The 20,137-nt window shown below is 29.6% G+C and overlaps 2 protein-coding genes across 4 annotated transcripts in view; one reads left to right on the top strand and one right to left on the bottom strand.

The window, feature by feature from the left end:
• The window catches only part of LOC107453384 (solute carrier family 41 member 1), a gene marked incomplete in the record, with an annotated part of 68,341 nt that extends 61,603 nt beyond the window's left edge, over positions 1 to 6,738 (top strand). The window contains 3 exon segments of the mRNA XM_043044777.2: positions 766 to 903; positions 3,420 to 3,568; positions 5,141 to 6,738. Of these exon segments, the coding sequence (XP_042900711.2) occupies positions 766 to 903; positions 3,420 to 3,568; positions 5,141 to 5,311 (458 nt within the window).
• A 5,800-nt stretch (positions 6,739 to 12,538) lies between these two features.
• LOC107453382 (U9-ctenitoxin-Pr1a-like) overlaps positions 12,539 to 20,137 on the bottom strand; it is a 32,876-nt gene continuing 25,277 nt past the window's right edge. For 2 of the 3 annotated variants that reach the window (XM_043044773.2, XM_043044772.2), the window contains exons 2-5: positions 14,662 to 14,773; positions 13,084 to 13,160; positions 12,755 to 12,793; positions 12,539 to 12,637 (exon numbers count right to left, since the gene is read on the bottom strand). In XM_043044773.2, the coding sequence (XP_042900707.1) occupies positions 12,761 to 12,793; positions 13,084 to 13,160; positions 14,662 to 14,773 (222 nt within the window). In that variant the 3' untranslated portion in view covers positions 12,539 to 12,637; positions 12,755 to 12,760. Of the gene's footprint in view, positions 12,638 to 12,754; positions 12,794 to 13,083; positions 13,161 to 14,661; positions 14,774 to 17,854; positions 18,013 to 20,137 lie in introns of those variants that run through there. The other variant, XM_016070203.3, reaches the window with a different exon arrangement.

Genomic DNA, 20,137 nt, shown 5'->3' with positions numbered 1-20,137 from the left:
ACATTTTTGTTAAAAACTTAAAAAGATAATTTTGAAGAATTTTTTAAATTACAAACAGGATTAAAAATTGAGTAGTATTTATTAGGTCATAATTAAATTTACGCAAAAAATTTAAAAATTAATTATTACCCCCCTCCCCTAGATCTTGGGGGATTTGCTTTTCTATGATAACTTTAGGAATGTACGTTAAGCTAAAATGTATTCATCATTTTTTTTCTTTTTAAAACGATTTGAACTAAATCTAAACAAGCTCTAAAAATAAGTGCTAAACAAAATGATATTCATATGGCTTATAATAAGTGAGATTTTTTTTTGGAAGACGTTGTCACTATAAAATTTAATTCAATTTGTTCGAATTTTTATAAATTTTCTTTTGTATCAAAATATCTGATTAATCGTGGAAACAAAATCATTTATTTACACCATAATTAATTCAAAATTTAAAAAGCATGAAAGCGCAGTGCTCACTTTTAACTATACAACTACAGTTGAAAATAATTATTAATCTCCTATATTAGTTTTTTGCTGAATATAATTGTACAACTCAAAAAAGAATGTCGAATTTATCATAAAATAACACAAAAACTAACCGATGCACCGTTACCATTTTCATATACTACTTCATGAACATTTTCCTAAAACTGTGTTTATCAACCTTTTACCTTCCAATAGTTTTTTGCGTCATGAGGATGAAAAGTCTTAAACAATGGCTTGACTTTTGACTAGCAAGACGAAATACGGAGTCTAAAATCAGTTTTCTTACAGGTGTTGCTGGTAACCTCGTAGCTGTTCAAGCTAGTAGAATATCCACTTATTTCCATCAAAACAGCGAAAAGCCTGGATCACGCCCACCCGATGGATCACCCATATGTATTTCCCCTTTCTCCGCTTTCTTCGGAAAATGTAAGCAAAGAAAGAAAATTTTGGTTTTCAGGAAAATATAGATCAGAAATTTACCCTTTTTGTTTTAAAGTTTCTTTTCACGGTTTTTCTTTCTAGTACATTAACTGCAAATCAAATCTAGTCACATTCAAATGACTCTTGAATTTAGCATCCATAACAATAAAAATGGTGCCAATGTAGAATTAAGTAGCTCTCTGCTACTAGATTATTATTTTTTTCTTTTTTCAAATTGCGAAATGAAATCTGTATGCACTTAACACGTTGAATGCCACGTTAATTTTACATGACTTGCCCGTTTGGTCAAAATGATTTTCTCAGTATGCGTTGCTTATTTTGATGAAATAATATTTACAACAAAACAGTTAATTTGTGTAATCATTCGTTATTGCTTATGGTTGGTTACTCTTCGTTGCAATCATGTGACAAGTAACATGCTCGTATAATCTTTAAGGTTACATGCTATATATGTATGTAAATAAAACTATTTTTGTGTGTTTTATATTGCATTATTTCTTTAAACCATTTCAGTAACGATAATAACATTAAAAAAGTTAATAGCATTAAAAATTTACTCGAATTACGTGTTTCTGATAGGAGATTCTGTTTGTTCTCCGTTGCGCTACGAACAAACTTAGTGCCGGTCGCCGGTGACCCCCGTGGCATTCAGCGTGCTGAATAAATTTTAAATTTTGAGATCAACTTCCATAAAAATAATATCTAGTTTTAAGAAAGTAGCCTTAGTAATCTATCTGTTACTGATCTAAATATCTAGATATATGTTACTGTACTAGATGCCTGCTACTGATCTGAGTAAATATCTGTAACTGTCAGTCAAGCAGTTAAATTCAGAGTTAGCGTTTTTTATCTCGAGCATAGAACACCATACGAGAAAAATTGGTGACATATAACAATGCAACTGATAATGATGATCCGTTTGGCTGCGTAATTTAGAACTAGCATTCTGTATAACATAAATGATGAAGCATAAAAATAGACTGATATGAGATGCAACAACGCAATTGGCAATAATCTGTTATCTTGAACTGCTTACTAAACACTAAATCTTTAACTATAAATTTAAGTTTTGAAATCTCATCGAATAGCTCAAAAAAAACTTCCACAAAGTTTTTGGCTCAAGGAGTCTTAGTTTAAATCTGCACAACTGAGACCGACTGCAATGTGGTCGGCATTACTCAGTGATGGCCTTGATTTCATAATAAAGCTTGTAGCCATAAATCTGAAGCTGAGTAGGCTTCAAGTCGCAACCAAGAACAGAACCCTGGTCTTATACACAATAACTGTTCAAGAGCCTTGATCACAGTGCCATCGTGACTCTTTTTAGGATTACTCTGTGTTATACTTTTTAGAACATGCCGTTATATCTTGGCACTATTTTTAGAACTATATATAATTCTAAACCTAAGCATTATTATATAGTATCCATAACCATTCAAAAGTTGTGTGATCACAGTCAAACTCTCTTATGTGATTTTATAAGATGTTAATTTTAACTACATTTACAACTATCCTAATTTTTTGCAACCTTAATATAGTGCCATATTGAAAAATGAACAGTATTAACGTGAAATTTTGTCCTTCTGAAACTTGAATTCTCATACGATTCAACTTGAATAGATATTTAGTTCGATTTAATGCCTTTTAATGTATGTAGGAAGTATGCCCGGTTTTTTTGGTTCAAACAAGCTCCTTAACTAGTTCAAACCAGTTCATTTTTCGAGAGATTCTCTGATAAACTTGGTTCATTTTAACACTTCATTAAAGTATACAGCAAATTTGCATAATATTACTGTTCAAACAATGGATGTTTTAGTTCAATGCTCTACAGATTTAATGAAATATAATTTAATTTAAGCAACTTATTAAATGTTACGTCTTCAGATAAATATCTACTTAAACCAATCTGAATTCCCAATTATAATAAAGAATAACAATGTTCATTCAAACTTCTTCTCTAGAAAAATATTCCTGAAAATAGCAAAAGTTATAATTTAAATGAAAGCACAAGTTATCCGAACAAGTTATATAAGACTTTTCTATAGGTATTTTCTCAATTTTACGATTAAAACGCAGTTAGTACTATCACATTAAAGGATTGACATTTTTTTTACCCTCTTTCTAACGACAAGCTTGTAATGAAACCTAATTTGAAAAATAATCTTTCAGATTAAAGTTTTTGCTCTACCCATTCAATACATACTGTTTCGCGACAAGTGATTTAGTTCGGCTTTTCGTTTTTTCTTAATCATTTATTTTTTTATCCACACATAATTAGAGAAAAGAAAATTTACTTTCTTTTTCTGGTTTGCCTTAGCACAATACAGCAGCATCTAGTAATTATGCCGTAAAAAAGCAATATACTCAATCCTCTTCCTAAAACTAATTTTCACACTAATTGTTTTTATATTCTTTATATGTTTTTCAGAAATATATTTTATTCAAATGTTTTCGGAAACACATGTACGTCGTTTAATGACATGTTGCATTCTTTTCTATAGCTATCCACTCTCGATCAGCAAGAATTCTTATGGCAATGGTCATTCCTGGACATTTGCTTTTTGGCTACGGCATTACATGGATAAAGGGAGGAGATACTCCACTTACTCCTACCTTCTTGCCAATCTATCTCATCTCAGCCTTTTTGCAAGTAAGAACTTGTATTAATCATATATATATATTTCTAGCATTCGCATAAAATTAACCATGACATCTAATATTGTACGTCTAGTTAAGCGGAAGTTTTAAGTGAAAATTCGGATAACAATTTGGAACAAATCTGCGAACTTATTGAAACCTGTTGACCATCCTAGAATGTTGATCACCCATTTAAGTTTGTCTTGATGATAATACACCAAACTAGCAAAAACTGAGAAATTCCATTTTTTTTTAAGCTGACCACGTCTAAGTAAGAGGATCGGGCCGGGATAGCCTGGTCGGTAGGTCGCTGCGCTCATGTCCGAGAGTTCGTAGGTTCGAACCCCGTCGGCCGAAAACTCGCCCGTGTAGTAAAGTGACTGATACACGTTAAATCTGTCGAGTCGCAAAAGTCCTCCATGTTCCCATAACAAATCAAAACCTCTGGGGGTACTGGATTGGAGATCGATCGTTCTCTTATTCAGGTCAAAATTACGATCTGTGGATGTATGAATGGGTCCGCCCTATAAACGGGTGTGACGTTTGGTGTCGCAGAAGTTGAATTCTTCGCCATAGATGGCACCACTGGAAAACAAGAACAATCTCTCCCCCTCTGCCTAAATAGATATACAACAACAGGTATATAACAACAACAGGTATATAACAACAACAGGTATATAACAACAACAGCAGGTATATAGCAACAACAACAGGTATATAACAACAACAACAGGTATATAACAACAACAACAGGTATATAGCAACAACAACAGGTATATAGCAACAATAACAGGTATATAACTACAACAGCAAGAGGATCAAATTGTTTTCCCTCAAGATGTCAACTTACACGTGTCTCACTGTACAGAGCGCAAAATAAAAAATTGACCACCCTTAATGGCTTTTAATATGATGATCGGATCTTCACGTTCTGGGACTCATTCTTAATGATTCCAGAGTATGATCTCACATATGTTAATTAATTAACTCAGACGATATTTGAGCCTACGAAATCAGACACAAAAACGTTCTTTCTCTGATTAAACATACCTTTATTTCGGCGGATTCGAATTTCTGACCACCGAAAGTTAGGGGATAGCCGCAATCTAGTCCTAATAGTTTAGTCAGGTGAGTGGTCTAAAGTTTGGACCTTTAAATGTTAATTTTAATTTTTGCGTATTTTACCTATCTCGAAAACTTTGTGAGAGAATTGAAAATTTTTTGAACACGATTATAAAATTCATTTATTCAAACATAATTTCATGCAAATAAATAAATTTTTTAATAAGTATTTATAATTTTTATTATTTTATTTAATATTAGTCAAAAAAATTTTTATGCAATTTTTTGCACCGTTTAAAAGAATCAAATTTTCCATGGTAAAATGCAAAATTTTAGTGAAATCGGTCGAACCGAGAAATCGATTTTCAAGAAAGTCTTATTCTTAAAAATTAGATCTCTCAGGAACTATGGACCGATCACTCATCTTATCAATCAATTGGTGCAGTAGACTGCTTGATCTCTCATTTAAAGCTTCTGTAACGAATTATTTGTTTTACAATAAACTATATTTTCTTTATTCTAGATTTCTCTGCTGTTATACATTGCCCAGTGCCTCGTCCAGATCTTATGGCGATTCAAAATTGATCCAGACAACTCTGCCATTCCTCTGCTTACAGCTTTGGGAGATTTTAGTGGCATGTCATTCCTAACAGTTGCATTTTACATTCATCGAAGCTTAGTGCCACAAACGTGAACTTTTTAAAGCCGTTTAGGAACAAACTCATCGGCAGCTCGTTGGTTCCCTACCCGGGGCCCCAAACAATTTTATGCAAGGCTAGATTGTTGAAAAAGCGCCTCATCTTGGCAGGTTTCAAGTACTTGGACTATGATAGAAGATGCAGTATTAATGATGATAGAACACCAGATGCAATATAATTCATCAGTCATAGTTAAGTTTTTAAAGTTTGCATCATGTCGATATTTATGATACATTAAGGAAGTATTCTGAACTAACACGAATCATTACCTTTTAACTTCTAACTTGCGTTGCGAAGGAAATTCTTTTCGATCATTTTTATAGCCTTATTGGTTAGTTTTAATTGTTTACTTGCTTTTCTAGAGAGATTTTTATAAGAAAATTTCCTGGAGAAAAAAACATAGCTTACGAATGTGATAAATATTTGACTAAACGGTCTTTTCAGTATCTTGCTCTACGAGTAAATCTTGATTAAAATTATGTAAAATATCGATAAGTTTAAAGGCCAAAACGTACTGTAGGAAATAATGTATTAGTTCCATCTTTTTTTTTTTAACTTGACATTATAAAGTTTCGTTATATTGCATGTGATTGAAATAAATCATGTGCTTATATTTAATATAAATTCATTAAATAGCGAAGATTAAATACTGTAATATAAAACCTTTTTAATGTTTGTACGAGAATGCCAACTACTTGGGATTTTTCATAATTGCTACTGATTCTAGTTCCGATTGCTGATTTATGCAAAGATTTGGAAAATTACAGAAATTTTTACCGTTTTCTAAAAACATATTTTTTTCCTAGTGTCTCTTTCAATTTGTGAATTACCCTCTGAATTTCATATCTTTGCAGTTTAGTGACAATCCCTTGTAATTTTTTGTGTGGACATAGTTACTTTTTTATGGAAACTGAATTTAAAGCTTTTCAAAAATTCAATAAGCACTTATTCATATTCATCTTGTAATTAAGTTAGAAGTTTATTACATTACTCAAAAAAATACTAATTTATGATAAATTAAAATAATTTATATTGAATTTTTAAATTACTACGGAAATTACAATCCCTGTAATACCGCGGCTCAGAAAAGTATCATCCCAAGTTGGCATCCTTTTATGTATAATTTTTAACTATTTTATGCTGTTAAGTTTTAGTCTTGATTGGCAATGAGTAATTATATTAACTAAATTGTATTTTTAAATTTTTATAGTAGAATTTTCTGATTAAAATGGTGGAAAACTTAGTTAAAAATTAGCATTTTTTTTATACTTATAATCTCATTGCAAAGCATATGACCTGTAAATGTCTGTTTCCTAAGGAAACTATTCTTTTTTTGTATACTTGTTCAGTAAATGCCTGCTGCTATAGTTGTGCAATGTATAAACTGTATTTTTGTAGAAAAATAAACTTTCTGAAAGCGGAATAGTTTCTTTTCTTCTGTATCTTAAAATATGGGAAGAGCTTAGTGAAAGAAAGTTCCACATGATATTGTGGAAAGAAAGTAAGATTTTTTTCCCACGAGAAATAACTCAATTTCGAAGATATCAGTGGTTGAAGGTACTAATGATAGTTTTTGATTATTTTTGACGAAAAAGAAAGTTTTATGTGCATATGGCGAGAAAGAGTTGATGATTAACTTTAAGTCTCTTTTGACAACAAATAAAATAGCCAGGAGTGCAAATGCAATGGCGAGAACATTTTAAACGAATGTAAAGAATTTATAACTTGGAAGCTATTTTCAACGTATAAAGTTAAGAGGATGTAGTTCAGCCGATTTATAAGAATTCTTTAGAATTTTCCTCCATTAACTTTAAATGTAATTGTATATATAAGGAAAGATAAAAGTACCATCTTTATTTTCTCTTATCAACGTATAAATTCGAAAACAGATTTACTAAAATTCTCTAAAATGACATTTAGAACCTTAATCCATCACCTTCTAATATGGATGAGTATAAAAGGAATGATTCTCAGGGTTTAATCTTTATTTTTTATTGTCAACGTATAAACTTAGATGTCGATTTACTAGAATTCACTAAAATGTCATTAAGATTCTTCATCCTTTAACTTCTTATATGGCTGTGTATAATGGAAATGACTCTAAAGCTTCAATTTTTATTTTCTGCTATAATAAAGCCTATTTTACTAGAATTCACTAAAATGTCATTTAATATCTTCATNTGACAGTGTATAATGAAAATGAATCTAAAGCTCCAATTTTTATTTTCTGCTTTAATAAAGCCTATTTCACTAGAATTCACTAAAATGCTACAAGATTCTTCACCCATTAACTTCTTACTTGACAGTGTATGATGGAAACGACTCTAAAGCTTCAATTTTTATTTCCAGCTATAATAAAGCCTATTTTACTAGAATTCACTAAAATGTCATTTAATACCTTCATTCTATAACTTCTAATATGATTGTGTATGATAGAAATAGTCCTTAAGATTCAATCTGTGTTTAGTATTGTCAACTCATAAACTTAGATATCGATTTAATAGAATTCAATAAAATGTCATTAGTAGACTATTAACCTCTTAAAGGAAATTGTTTGGAAATTGATAATTTTTCCCATTGCATTCGTTGTTGTGCATATTTCGAAACTTCTGTGATTCGTTGCAAATTTTTTTGCCCAAACTAATATTTTTAATAATATGTCTCAGCAATCAAAGCAAAATATGCAATTTTTTTTTTACATATTACTCTCCGAAAAAAACTATATTATTCAAAAAATTAACTTTATTTGCAAGGATACTTTCCATGTAAGAAATATCTCGACTTTAAATAGAAGCAAAAATTATATTTCTACTATCTGAGTTGGAATTTATATCATCGTTTCTTAAAGAAAAAAAATTCAACATTATTAAACTTTTTGTGTGCTCCTACGGAAATTGTATGAAAAAACTCGGTATTAATGATTTCAACTTGCATTAATCAGTTCAGAGTTATTTAATCAGAGATGATTGTGCTCCGGCAAAAATCTGGATTACCGGATTTTTAGCTAACCGTAATCCGGAAGTTTACGGAAATCCAAGTTTCAGAAGTTTCAAGAAATCATCGATCACATTTATGCATAAGAATTCTTGTATATTTTATTTAAAAATATTAGAACTAGATTTTGTACTTGGCATCACATTCAATTGTAAATACTTTTACTGGTAGATTAATAAATGTGATTAGAGATAAAAGTAAACTTAAACATGATTATACATTTAAATTTGACTGCCTATAATTTAGTTAGAATTTCATGTTTTGAAAATATCAATGATTTAAATTCATAAAGACATTAATTTTTTGAAATGCGTCATTAATGATTTTACTCAAGAAGTTTTCAAGATATTTGAGTTGGGCTCACAATCACCCCTGTTTAATTAAACAATGTATTGTAACACTGTTTTTTAATTGAAAGTGATCTTAGTAAAATGGCATTGTTTAAATAGTCTCAATCAAACAATAGTATAAATTAAAAGAGCATTCTAATTGTTAGAATATAACAAAGCATTGTTAAACAGGAAAATTCTCATTTCTAAAGTTTATAAGCGATTTGTAAGGTTCTTTTTTTACGATTGCTTAAGCTATATTTAGAAAAATGGCGAAAGTGGTGCGATTTTTGAGGAAAAAGCTGTAAGTATCAGTTGTTGGTAAAATCTTTTGACAGTTTCAATAATTTAGTAAATTTTTTTTAAGATTCCTTCAAGGTCATTATTTCAAATCGAAGTAAAAAAAAAATCCTGCCCTGAAAAATTCAGAGTTCTAATTGTATTCTATTAAAGAGGTTTAAGTTGATTTTATAAGAACATTTTTTTCACTCGTAACATTCGCAAAAATTTACTAGAAGAATGTCCTCTCTCAAGTCTTGAAAATGGGCGCCCATTTTTGAGCACTTTCACTATCGACTGTTATATGTCACTTTAACTAGACTAAATTGTTAATTGTTAGAGAGAGCGATTTTGCTCGGTATTTCTTTTAAATTCAGTAATTATGATTTAAAATATTTATTACAGAGGAATATTATAGTGTCTTAATTGAAACTCAAGAGTGTTTTTTACATAATTGTCAAATTTTAAGTTACTACATACTATCTACGTATTATAGTTAATTTTGAACACAACTTTATAATCATCTGATCTATTAACAAAATTGAAAAGCCTTTTAATTTTACTAAAATAAGCAATTTTAAAGGCCCATTAGAAAAAGATTTGTGTAGTATTTATTTTTTGGTAATGGTATTTGTAAAGGTGAAAACGATTAAATTATTTAAGGTTATAAGAATATACCTGACTCATTACAAAAGTTCCTTTATGGGGAACATTTTGAAGAAACAAAATCTCTTTAGTAAAATAACAAAAGCTACGAATCTGTTGTAGTACTGAGGAAACTGGTTCATTTTCTCTCAGCCGTGTCTTTCTGAATATATGAAAATAAGTTCCTATTTTCATCAAAAAGCACAAAAACCATATATTTCCAGAATTTCTAGTTTTAAAAATACGAACTAAAGAAATCATTGACTTCGTTTACTAAAAGAAAAGTCCATATGTATGATAACATTTTATATGAAGTTTTCGTTTTTACTATAAAGTGTTTGTTTTAACTGTAAAATGTTCTGTGAAGGTTTCGTATTTATAATAAAATTTTTTGCGACTGGTCATTATTTACGATAAAATAAAATATTTTATGAAAGGTTTCTTTTCACGAAAAAAATTTGTGAATGTTTTACTTTAAGAAACACAAATTTCTCCTAAAATAACCCCAGTTATATTATATTAACTTATTTGAAACATGTTGTGGTACATACGGTGCTTAAAAGAGAACTAAAATATTTTTCCAATTTTAGTGCAAAAGTTTTTAAGAAGGGGGAGAGTATGGATGAGAATTATTTTGAAATAAGAGCTTGGCCTGAAGTTCTTAAAGAACAAATGGCATTGGAAAGTGAGACTGGAGAGTCTAAGACTCGTAATGATGAGTCTATGGTTGGTGGTGATAAAGGAAATATAGAGTCAAAGAAGACTTTGGATGATTTAACTCTTAACGAGTTTTATATGGTAACCGATGCCAAATTTAAGTTAAGAGCTTGGAATGATGTTCTATCAGAACAAAAGATGGAAATCGAATACAAAGAGTCCAAAGATGCTCCCAAAAATGAAACTTTTGATAGTTCTCTTGTTGCAGAGAGCAAGGATACTTATAAGTATGGGACAGTTGATGAAATGGATACATTGGAGCAGTTGCTTGGGTGGTTGCTGCGCTGGTGAGAAATTAAAAAAAGCTTGTAATGATAACACAAGCTTGAGATAATAATTGAAGACTCACTGAGGACTCAAAATTCTATAACTTTTGATAAATGATAATGAAAAAGAATAGGCTAACGATGATTGAAATAACATTCTAAATTGTTTTTGGTGCATTTTTTATTGCAATAACTCATAATGTTTCAATAAACGATTTATTGCGTAATAATTCTCATGTTTTTTTTAATTCCTTTATCTGATTTAAATTATAAATATAATAAAACTATCTGTTTCAATTTGTCTAAAAGAGAAGTAAAAAAAAAATTTTTTTACATCACAACTTAATCAAAAAACGCTGGACGCATCACTTTCAAATGACATGGTGAAAAATTTCGGAGATGGTCGAATATAATGAAGAAAATTGCTCTTTTCCTTATAGACGTGATGAAAATTAAATATTTTTCTCTTTTTTTTAGGAAACTTGAAAAATCTAGTTCTTTAGTTTCTTTTTCTCACATTTTCATTTAGTTTTGTATCGTTTAGTTTATTATCAGAAAACGAACAACATTTTATTTCGCGAATAAATGTTGAAACCATTGGTTACAACATTTAGAAAGCAATTATTAATATAAGTTGTATAAAATCACAGCTTACTCCTGACTCACCTCGCGTGACTGCAATTGCGACTATAAGCAGATCTGCTCGCGCAGGAGCAAATCGCATTGACGTACAATCACATGTACAAATGGCAGTGAGATTGACTTGATTAGACTCCTGTGGGGACACGATTGTCTAGCCCATCTTTTTCATTTAAACATTGTTGATTCGCTTACATTTTTGCTTTGTATGACTCATCAGAATAAGACTGCTTTGCGTTAGGATAAGTGTCGTGCACTATCTGCTTTCTCTAATTCAGTGTTTCTTAACCTTTTTGATATAATGGACCCCTTTTAAAAAATTTCAAGAAGTCACGGACCACCCCCCTGTAAAAAAATAATTGCAAAAAACATCAATTATTAGAAAACATTTAATTTTATTATTTTAATAGTATACAAAATTTTTAATGTGAAGGTTGCTGCTGCTTTTCCTTAATTAATAAATTGAATTGGAGGATATTTTCGACAAAGCAACGTGCATATCATGTTCAACATTCAATCGATTTCGATGTTATGTTTGTATTGTCACAAGTGTGGTAAATTCCACTTCGCAAAGATACATTGTAGCAAATGGAATTATAGCTGCCACAGCTCGCTTTAGAAGCAATGGGTAGGCTTCCAAACATTTTAAAAATTAGGAGTAGTCAGCGGACCCCCAAAAACTAACTCATGGACCCCTTAGGGGTTCATGAACCACAGGTTAAGAAACCCTGCTCTAATTGAATGGATAAATATTGGAGAGCACTTGGTCTAATGACCTAGTGGCTAAACGACTAATATTTTATGAATAAAAGTAACTCATATTCAATAAAATTTTGAGTCACACTCCCTTTTACAGTTCTGCTGGAACTTGATATTGCAGTTTGAAATATTAGATAAATCATCGAACATTAGCCATATCATGCAAGTTGGGAAACCATTTTTTTAAATCAGAAAATCTATATTTTTTTTATTCGAACGATAAACTTTTCAGACAACAGACATAGACAACACGAATAGACGATAACTTCAACATAGGATTAACTTGGACTCCGGGCATTCTGTTTACCAATTGCCCCATTATGGGATACGTAGACTCCACTTTAGAAAACACTAGAATACAATTAAATTGCAAAGCTTAATGCTGATCATCTGTCGAAAATTCACGCACCCCTCCAAAATGATTCCAAAATAATATTAATTTAATGACCAGTGGCAAAAGTTTTGTCCTACATCCGCTGTGCAAGTGTCAGGCAGGACCCTAGCACAAACGGATCTGAAGTTTCAGAGAGGCACACAGACACACAAACATTCACTAATATGTTTTGTTTTGATTAGACTAAATAAAAAAAAACTGTTCATTTCTTATTTATTTTTATTGAACATTGAATAATACTGTAGATATACACTTTAACATGTTGCTTCCTTTTCTGTAATTTCAATGCTTAGAACTTCTCTGAAAAATAATTTTTTTACAATTATAAAAATTCTTTTGAATTCGAATTTACATAAATAGGTTTGTCGTAGAAAGTTGGAATTAAGTTAGAAATATATGTTGTAAAAATATCCTTACCTGTTCTTATTTGTCGAGTCTCTGACATCTGTTAATAACCTACAAGATTAAATATAAATAAGCATTTTTCTAAAGTAACGAAGAAACCAATTATGTAATATAAATTGAATAATTGAAATTCTTAAATAAATCTTAGATTTAACTTTGAACAATTTTAAAAACTAAAATTAAATTTAAAAAGTTCAGTTAATAGTTTATTCGGTTAATTTATTCAATTATTCAAAAAATATTTCAAATTTCATTCTGCACTGAAGTTTTTGTAATATGTTAGTACTGTAAGTTAAAGCTTACAATTAAATATTTCTTTTAAATAATTAATTTCAACTTACGCTGCAGATCATGCCATCTTCGCAAGGACAAGCCACGCTGTAATTTTCGCCGCTGTTTGGTCGTTCACATGGTTCACCTGAATATTTAAGAATGGAATTAAAATAATATTAAAAATGAATGTGTGTAGCTTATTACTAAAAAAATTATATTAAAATTTATGAATTTTTATAACTCTCAGAAAAATAATAAATGCAAATGATATATTTAGAACATTTCAGTTGCAAGATCGGCACTAGACTTTGCTGTCTTTTAATATTTTATTTCTATGATGCGCCTAGGAAAATGAATCCCTTAAAAAATGAATAAATGCAACTGATAGATTTAGAGAAAGTCAAGAGTCACTAGACTTTGCGACCCTTTTAATGTTATATTTCTATGGTGCTAATGCCCCTAGGAAAATGAATCATCTAAGAAAATGAATAAATCTAACTGATTGATATAGAGCAGTTCAGTTGCAAGATCGGCACTAGACTTTTGAAGCATTTTTAATATTTTATTTCTGTCGTACACCTAGGAAAATGAATCACTTGAGAAAATGAATAAATGAAACTGATAGATATAGAGTAGTTCAAGATGAAAAGCACCAGTAGACTTTGCGACCCTTTTAATGTTTTATTTCATTCTGTTATTGCTTTCTATTATTGAATAAATGTAGGCATATATTATTGAGATAAATATGGTTTCTCTTTTCAAATTTCATCCGTAAAAACTTACAACTTGATTTTATAAAACATCTATAATATTTTATAGGGGTTCTTTTAATATTCTATCTCCCTTGCACCCCTAGGGAAAAAACTTCTTAAGTCCTTCCTTTATTCTCTACCCATTAAAATAAATGTAGTTTTACTTCTTTCATAGTTTTATTCCTAACCTTTTATTTTTTGACGGTTTATCCCACGAATATTATACTGTTTCATTTAATGTAGACATCATTAAGGATTCTTAGTAATGTAGAATTCTGCGTTTAAGGGCCGTACTTAAATTGCCGTTTAAAGTCGTTTAAATAAATCTTATTTTCTGAACCAACACTTTTGAATGTAATAAAGTTTTTCTTTTTACTAAGGCCCCTTAAAATATGTAGGAACTACTGTCTTCTTTTCAATTTCATTTATATAATAAAACTAAAATAATATTTGTAAATTTCCATACAAGGAATAAACTCATAAAAGAAAAAAAATCGATAATTAAAAATTAAAAAAAATTAAAATTTGCAATTAAATTTAAAAATTAAAATTTGCAATTCAAGCGGGGCCCTTGAAATTTTTATCTCAACTTTCAGGTACAAGTCAATCAACTGTTTCGGTTTAAAGTTCGTTTATTCCTTCGACGCAGATGGGACACCGGTGTCTCTTTGTTACATTTATTCTGACTCTCTAATTACAAGCAAAAGTTCATTTCGGTATTTACAGAATAAAACGATTTTTTTAATTCTGAGAAACCGGAACAAGCGCATTTCATGTATCTCGGTATTTACAGAATAAAAAGATTTTTTTATTCTGAGAAACCGGAACAAATACAGGATACTTGATTCATTCGGTTAATTGGCATCTGGATAAATGACACTCTACTGTACTAACCTTCTTTAGACAGACGTATGCAAACCCTGTGGTAGAATGATCCTTTGCAGCATTCGCCTTCTCCGCAACCAGGCAACTCACCACAGTATTCAACACCAACAGCTATCTCCACCTGTAATTGATATCAAGGCAAAATATCACTTATAAATATTGTAGTTCAGTGTCTGTTGCAAGGTTGTGGAATCGGAGTTGAAGAGTTAGAGTCGAAAAATGTTTTTAATGAAATCGGTGTAGGAAAAACTTTTTCAACTCCAACTCCTGATGGCTTAAAGTGAGAACTTTAAACCATTAGAGAAGTTAGGTCTTTATGAAATAAGAATAAAAAGTTTGATCTTATGAAGATTATTCAGGCACATATTTATAAGTATGCAAACAAAAGCATTGCTCAAATTTATATTGTAACAAATATTTAAATCATAACTTACACTTTATAAAAAAGTTTAGTGTACTCCACACCAAAAATTTTGTCAACCACTTACACCAATAATCTTTTGCACAACTTGATGTAAAAATAACCGTCAACAATTTTGTTGTTCAATAACTTTAAAATTTATAAATACAGTAAGATTCAATAGATAATATTTTTATAATTAATGTAAGTACGAATCAATATAAAGTACGAATCATAAGTTTAGAATGTATATAGACACAAATTCTTAAAATAAAATTAGTATGTAAATCAAGCTTATGCGTATCACAGCGAAAAAACTAATACGAATTCGAACTAGGCTTAACAAAACGGAAGCGGAGAGAAATTGTATTATATATAAAATAGCCGTCAGCAATTTTGTTGTTCAATTACTTAAAATTTATAAATACAGTAGGATTCAATAGTGTTATTTTATAATACAATTTAAAGTACGAATCATAAGTTTGGAAGCATATATGCACAAATTCTTAAAATAAAATTAGTATGTAAATCAAGCTTATGCGTATCACAGAAAAAACTAATACGAATTCGAACTAGGCTTAACAATACGGACGCGGATAAAAAGTATACATTATAAAGTCCCTTAATACTGTTTTCAGAGATTTAAAAATCAAATAATAATTATCCTTATTACACAATATTATCGTTGAGAACAACAACAAATTCAGGCCACCTCATTCCAGATTGTAACCAAACTACTCGCAATATTCTACTGCCGTTTCTTAATATTCAATGAGCGCCAACATTGGTGTCTTCGTGTATTCTCGCATATTGTAAAAACGTGAGAGTTAGGTGTGAGATTTCTCAATTTTAGGTGTTTTTATTCAAATTTCCCCCTTTCAATCGTATATGGGTCGATTTGGTGTTAACCCGGAATAAAGTGTTCCTTCATGCAATTTTTGATGTTGTTTAATATTATATGTGAAAAGATAATAAACCACAGTTTTCACAGTATCAAATATTTAATTTATCACATCTGAATGTTTTTGAGCCTATATATGATCACGCTATTGAAAAGTAATAATAATAGTTTCATAATAATAATAAATTCCAAATCAAAATTATTTATCTCACTTGAAATTTTTATTTAAATGAATTCTATACATCATTTGTAATAGTTTTCTAGTTCCAAAATATTTCTTAAAAAATCTTTTTCTAATAAGATGTACCCGAATTTGCGGAGGTGTGTGTCATATATTGATTTCTACCTCTTTTCTTATAATGCAAACGTGCTATGTAAAATCTATTTCATCAACTGTTACGATATGAAATGTACTTATATGAATAAAATACCTTTAACACTAGTCATGCTTATATAAATTTAAATTAATATTTAACTAGAAATAATATTTCCCGAAGTTTCGGAGAAAATTTTGAAGTCGAGCTTTCAGAGAAGTCTGGAATTTTGAGTCGAAAGTATTAACAACCGACTTCACGGCTCCGGTTTATGATCAGTACATTTGATTGTTAGCCAGTTTGTTGAAAGTGGTTAAGTATTTTATGCAATCCAAACGAGTATTGAAAAGCCATTGTTCTATTCACACCTATACTGTGTTTTACCTATACTATTTTCTATTTATACCCGTACTGTGTTTTACCTATACTATTTTCTATTCATACCTATACAAGCTCTATTTTGAGCTAAGTGAAACTGTTTTATGTTTTGTGAATGCTATTTTATTTACTGTTAAATAATTCAAAAGTCAACAACTTCAAAAAATTTATACTTTTTTAACAATAATTAAAAACAATTAGCAAAACCAAATTTAATTTAATTGAGTTAATTGTTTTTTTTTTTCATTTTATCGCATTCGTAAGTTTTTTTTCTTCTTCCAAACATAATTTTAAGTAAACATCGATGTTATGACAGAAAGACAGAATGTTATGTTAAAAATGACAGAAAAGCGATCTCCTTTTTTGTCATTGCCTAAACCTCGTGTCTTAAGAGAAGACAGAATTTATGATCTTGACTTCAAAACTAAGAAAGAAATAAAAGAATGTTGAAAATTTCAATAAGACTAAATAAAAGCTCTCTTAGAAAATCTCATATATATTCACATCATATTCATTTTTATCACAGGAAATCTCATATATCTCATAAAATATATCATTCCACTAAGCTTTTTGTTTAAAGAAAAAAATATAAGTAAAATTTCTGATATACAAACAAAAACGTTTCTAAAATTTCTCCCCTACCTGAAGAAAAAAATAATTTAAAACTTCTGCAATTCTACTAACTATATTTTAATACACAATGCTTTGTCATATGAGAAAGTAGTATATTTAACAAACAAAACAAGTGTAATTGCAAACTAAAAAACTGTAAGAAAAGTTAAAAATTTTATGAATTTTGCACATTTGAATTGACATTCAAAAATTGAAAACTATAAACGCATTTTATTGCTGTACTTTCGCTTAAACTTAAGGAAAATGCATATTTTGATTCTACTATTTCCTATTTATAAATCCTAATTTTGAAAGAAAGATAAAAACTGAATAAATAATCAAAGTTTTAGAAAAAAATTGAATTTGAAAAAAAATTCAAAAATTTAAATTAATAAATAAAATTTAAATTAATATCGAAAATATAACATATATATTAAATATGTATGCATATAAAATTGATTAATCAAAATATCCTAATTTATTAGACAAAAATGTATATTAAATAATTACAATTACAAAATATTCATCGACTCAAATAACTACTATTAGTAAAGCTGAAATTTGAAAAAGAATAATCATATAGTTAGCTTTACTTACAGCGAAAACCACAAAAATCAAAGCTGCTATGTATTTCATTTTGTTGAAATCAGTTTTTCCTTACACAGATAAAACTAAAATTCCAAAACCACTGCAGCCCCTATTTATCAGAACCAATCGCAGAATTCAAATCGCAGAACACCTGGTTATGTAACCATTAACATCTGGAATACAACATGTTAAAGATTAAACTATCTCTTAAATATCGCAGACGTATTTAAATTTTTAAATATTCATCATTGTGACTTAAAAGTTTCAAAGTCTCAATTTGACATCGATAAGAAACTTTTTTAAAAAAATTGATAGTATAATAATAAAAAAGTCATAGAATTTAGATCGCTTTCACAGCTCTGAAATGTGACAGCGGAAGTTTGCCAACTTGTCTCGTTATTTTATAGAAGCAGTTTACGCTCTAGACAGGTTGTGGGAAAAATTAAAAAATATTGAATTTAATGATGATTTTTTGTGTGCATCTGCTTATAAAGTTTAAAATAATCAGGAAAAATCAATCTTAAATATGGAAAGTTGCTGCTGTTGTTTCTTATGCAAATTTCCACTTAGCTAATCGGCTTGAAATTATGCGAATTTTTAAAGCAGAGGGTGCTTTTTTTGTTTTTTCAGTGGTGCTATTAATGGCCAAAATTATAACTTTAGTCACACAGACACATTTCACATCTCGCTTTAAAGGGATGACCAATCATTCTCCATTCATTCATCCACAGATCGTAGATTTTACATGAACCAGAGAGCGATCCATCTGCAATTCAGTGCCCCTAAACGTATTGATTTGTTATGGGAACTTGGAGAACTTTGTAACCCTAACGTACACCAGTCCCCATTTAATAAAAGGAGATTCTTCGGCCTGCGGGATTATGCAAAACAAAAATACATACAACTTAATAATTTTTGATCTAATGGTTCGTTTTTACGTCAATCTTAATAATTGGAGAACCTAACCTTAAATGTATCAAAATATTCTATGAATGGTTAACCTATTCTATGGATGGCTAGGGGTTAACATGCTTCATAAAAATTCTAGATTATTTATTTCCGATTTATAAATTACAGAAAACTCTTGTGAATAGTAAAACTTCGCGTAAATTTAAACACTAATCACAATAGTTTTATCTTCCTAGAATATCAAGCCTGTTCACTCATCGCCGCCTAGCAAACGTAATATAAGCGGAGGGATACACCGGAAGTTTCCTTTATTTCTCCCGATTTTAGGATGCTTGTTCCTGTTTCAAGTTACAAAATCAAACTCAAACATATACACTTTTTGAATAAACTTACCTTCTTTCGACGGATTTCAGTTCTTGACTCTCAAAATACGAAGAGTAGACGCAATCTGTAAAATTCAGTCTTAACGATAATTTCTCTTTTTGCATATGTCCTCATTTTTAATGAGATAAATTTAAAAAAAAGTGTTTAATATAATTGTAGAACAGTGTAAATTATGTGTGAAAATTTTTTTTTTAAATATTTATTATTTCTATTATTTAATTTACTAATAATCGAAAAAAATTCAGTTCTGAGGTATAGAAATTTTTATACCCATTTTATCTGTGTTGTTTTAAATGATGAATTCCAAAATGTTGTTCTAATAGCTCTTGAAAAAATAAAATCTAAAAAATATGACTTGTTTGAAATGAAAATTAATTTAAGGGGCGCAGCATTTTTCCCGCTCTCTTGCCTAAACTATTTGATTGGTTTATTATTTAAAAAAAAAAGTTTTTTTGTCTTGCTTCGTAAATTAATATATCGTCTGCTCTAACTAGTTAACTGCTTAAGATTAGGCTTGAGAATCATAAAGATTGATTTCTAGTTCGTGAAAATTCGTCCCTTAGAATGTTAGTCTTCTTTTATTTTGATACTATTCATATAGTTATTGGGATACTGTAAAGTTTAGATTGTTTGATTCGAAAACCAATGAAATGCAGCTAATTTTAAGCAAAAAAAAGTCTCTTCAGAATCTTGTTCTACGAGTGAATCTTGGTTAATATTATGTAAAATATCAATACATTTAGAGGTTAAAAAGTACTGTTGGAATCAATGTCACAGCTCCATCTTTTTTAACTTTTCATTGTAAAGATTCATGGTATTGCATGTGATTGAAATAAATCATCTCCTCACATTTAATATTAAATGCAAATCCATTAAATAGCAAATAATAAATGATGTAATATGAAACCTTTTTAATGTATGTACAAGAATGCTTACTGCTTTTGATTTTTCGTAATTGCTACCGATTGTAGTTCCAACTGTTGATTTAAGCAAAGATTG

Source organism: Parasteatoda tepidariorum, chromosome 2 (assembly GCF_043381705.1).
Source record: "Parasteatoda tepidariorum isolate YZ-2023 chromosome 2, CAS_Ptep_4.0, whole genome shotgun sequence".
NCBI lineage: Eukaryota > Metazoa > Arthropoda > Arachnida > Araneae > Theridiidae > Parasteatoda > Parasteatoda tepidariorum.
Note: the sequence above shows the minus strand (reverse complement) of the source record. Positions and strands in the feature narration are given on the sequence as shown.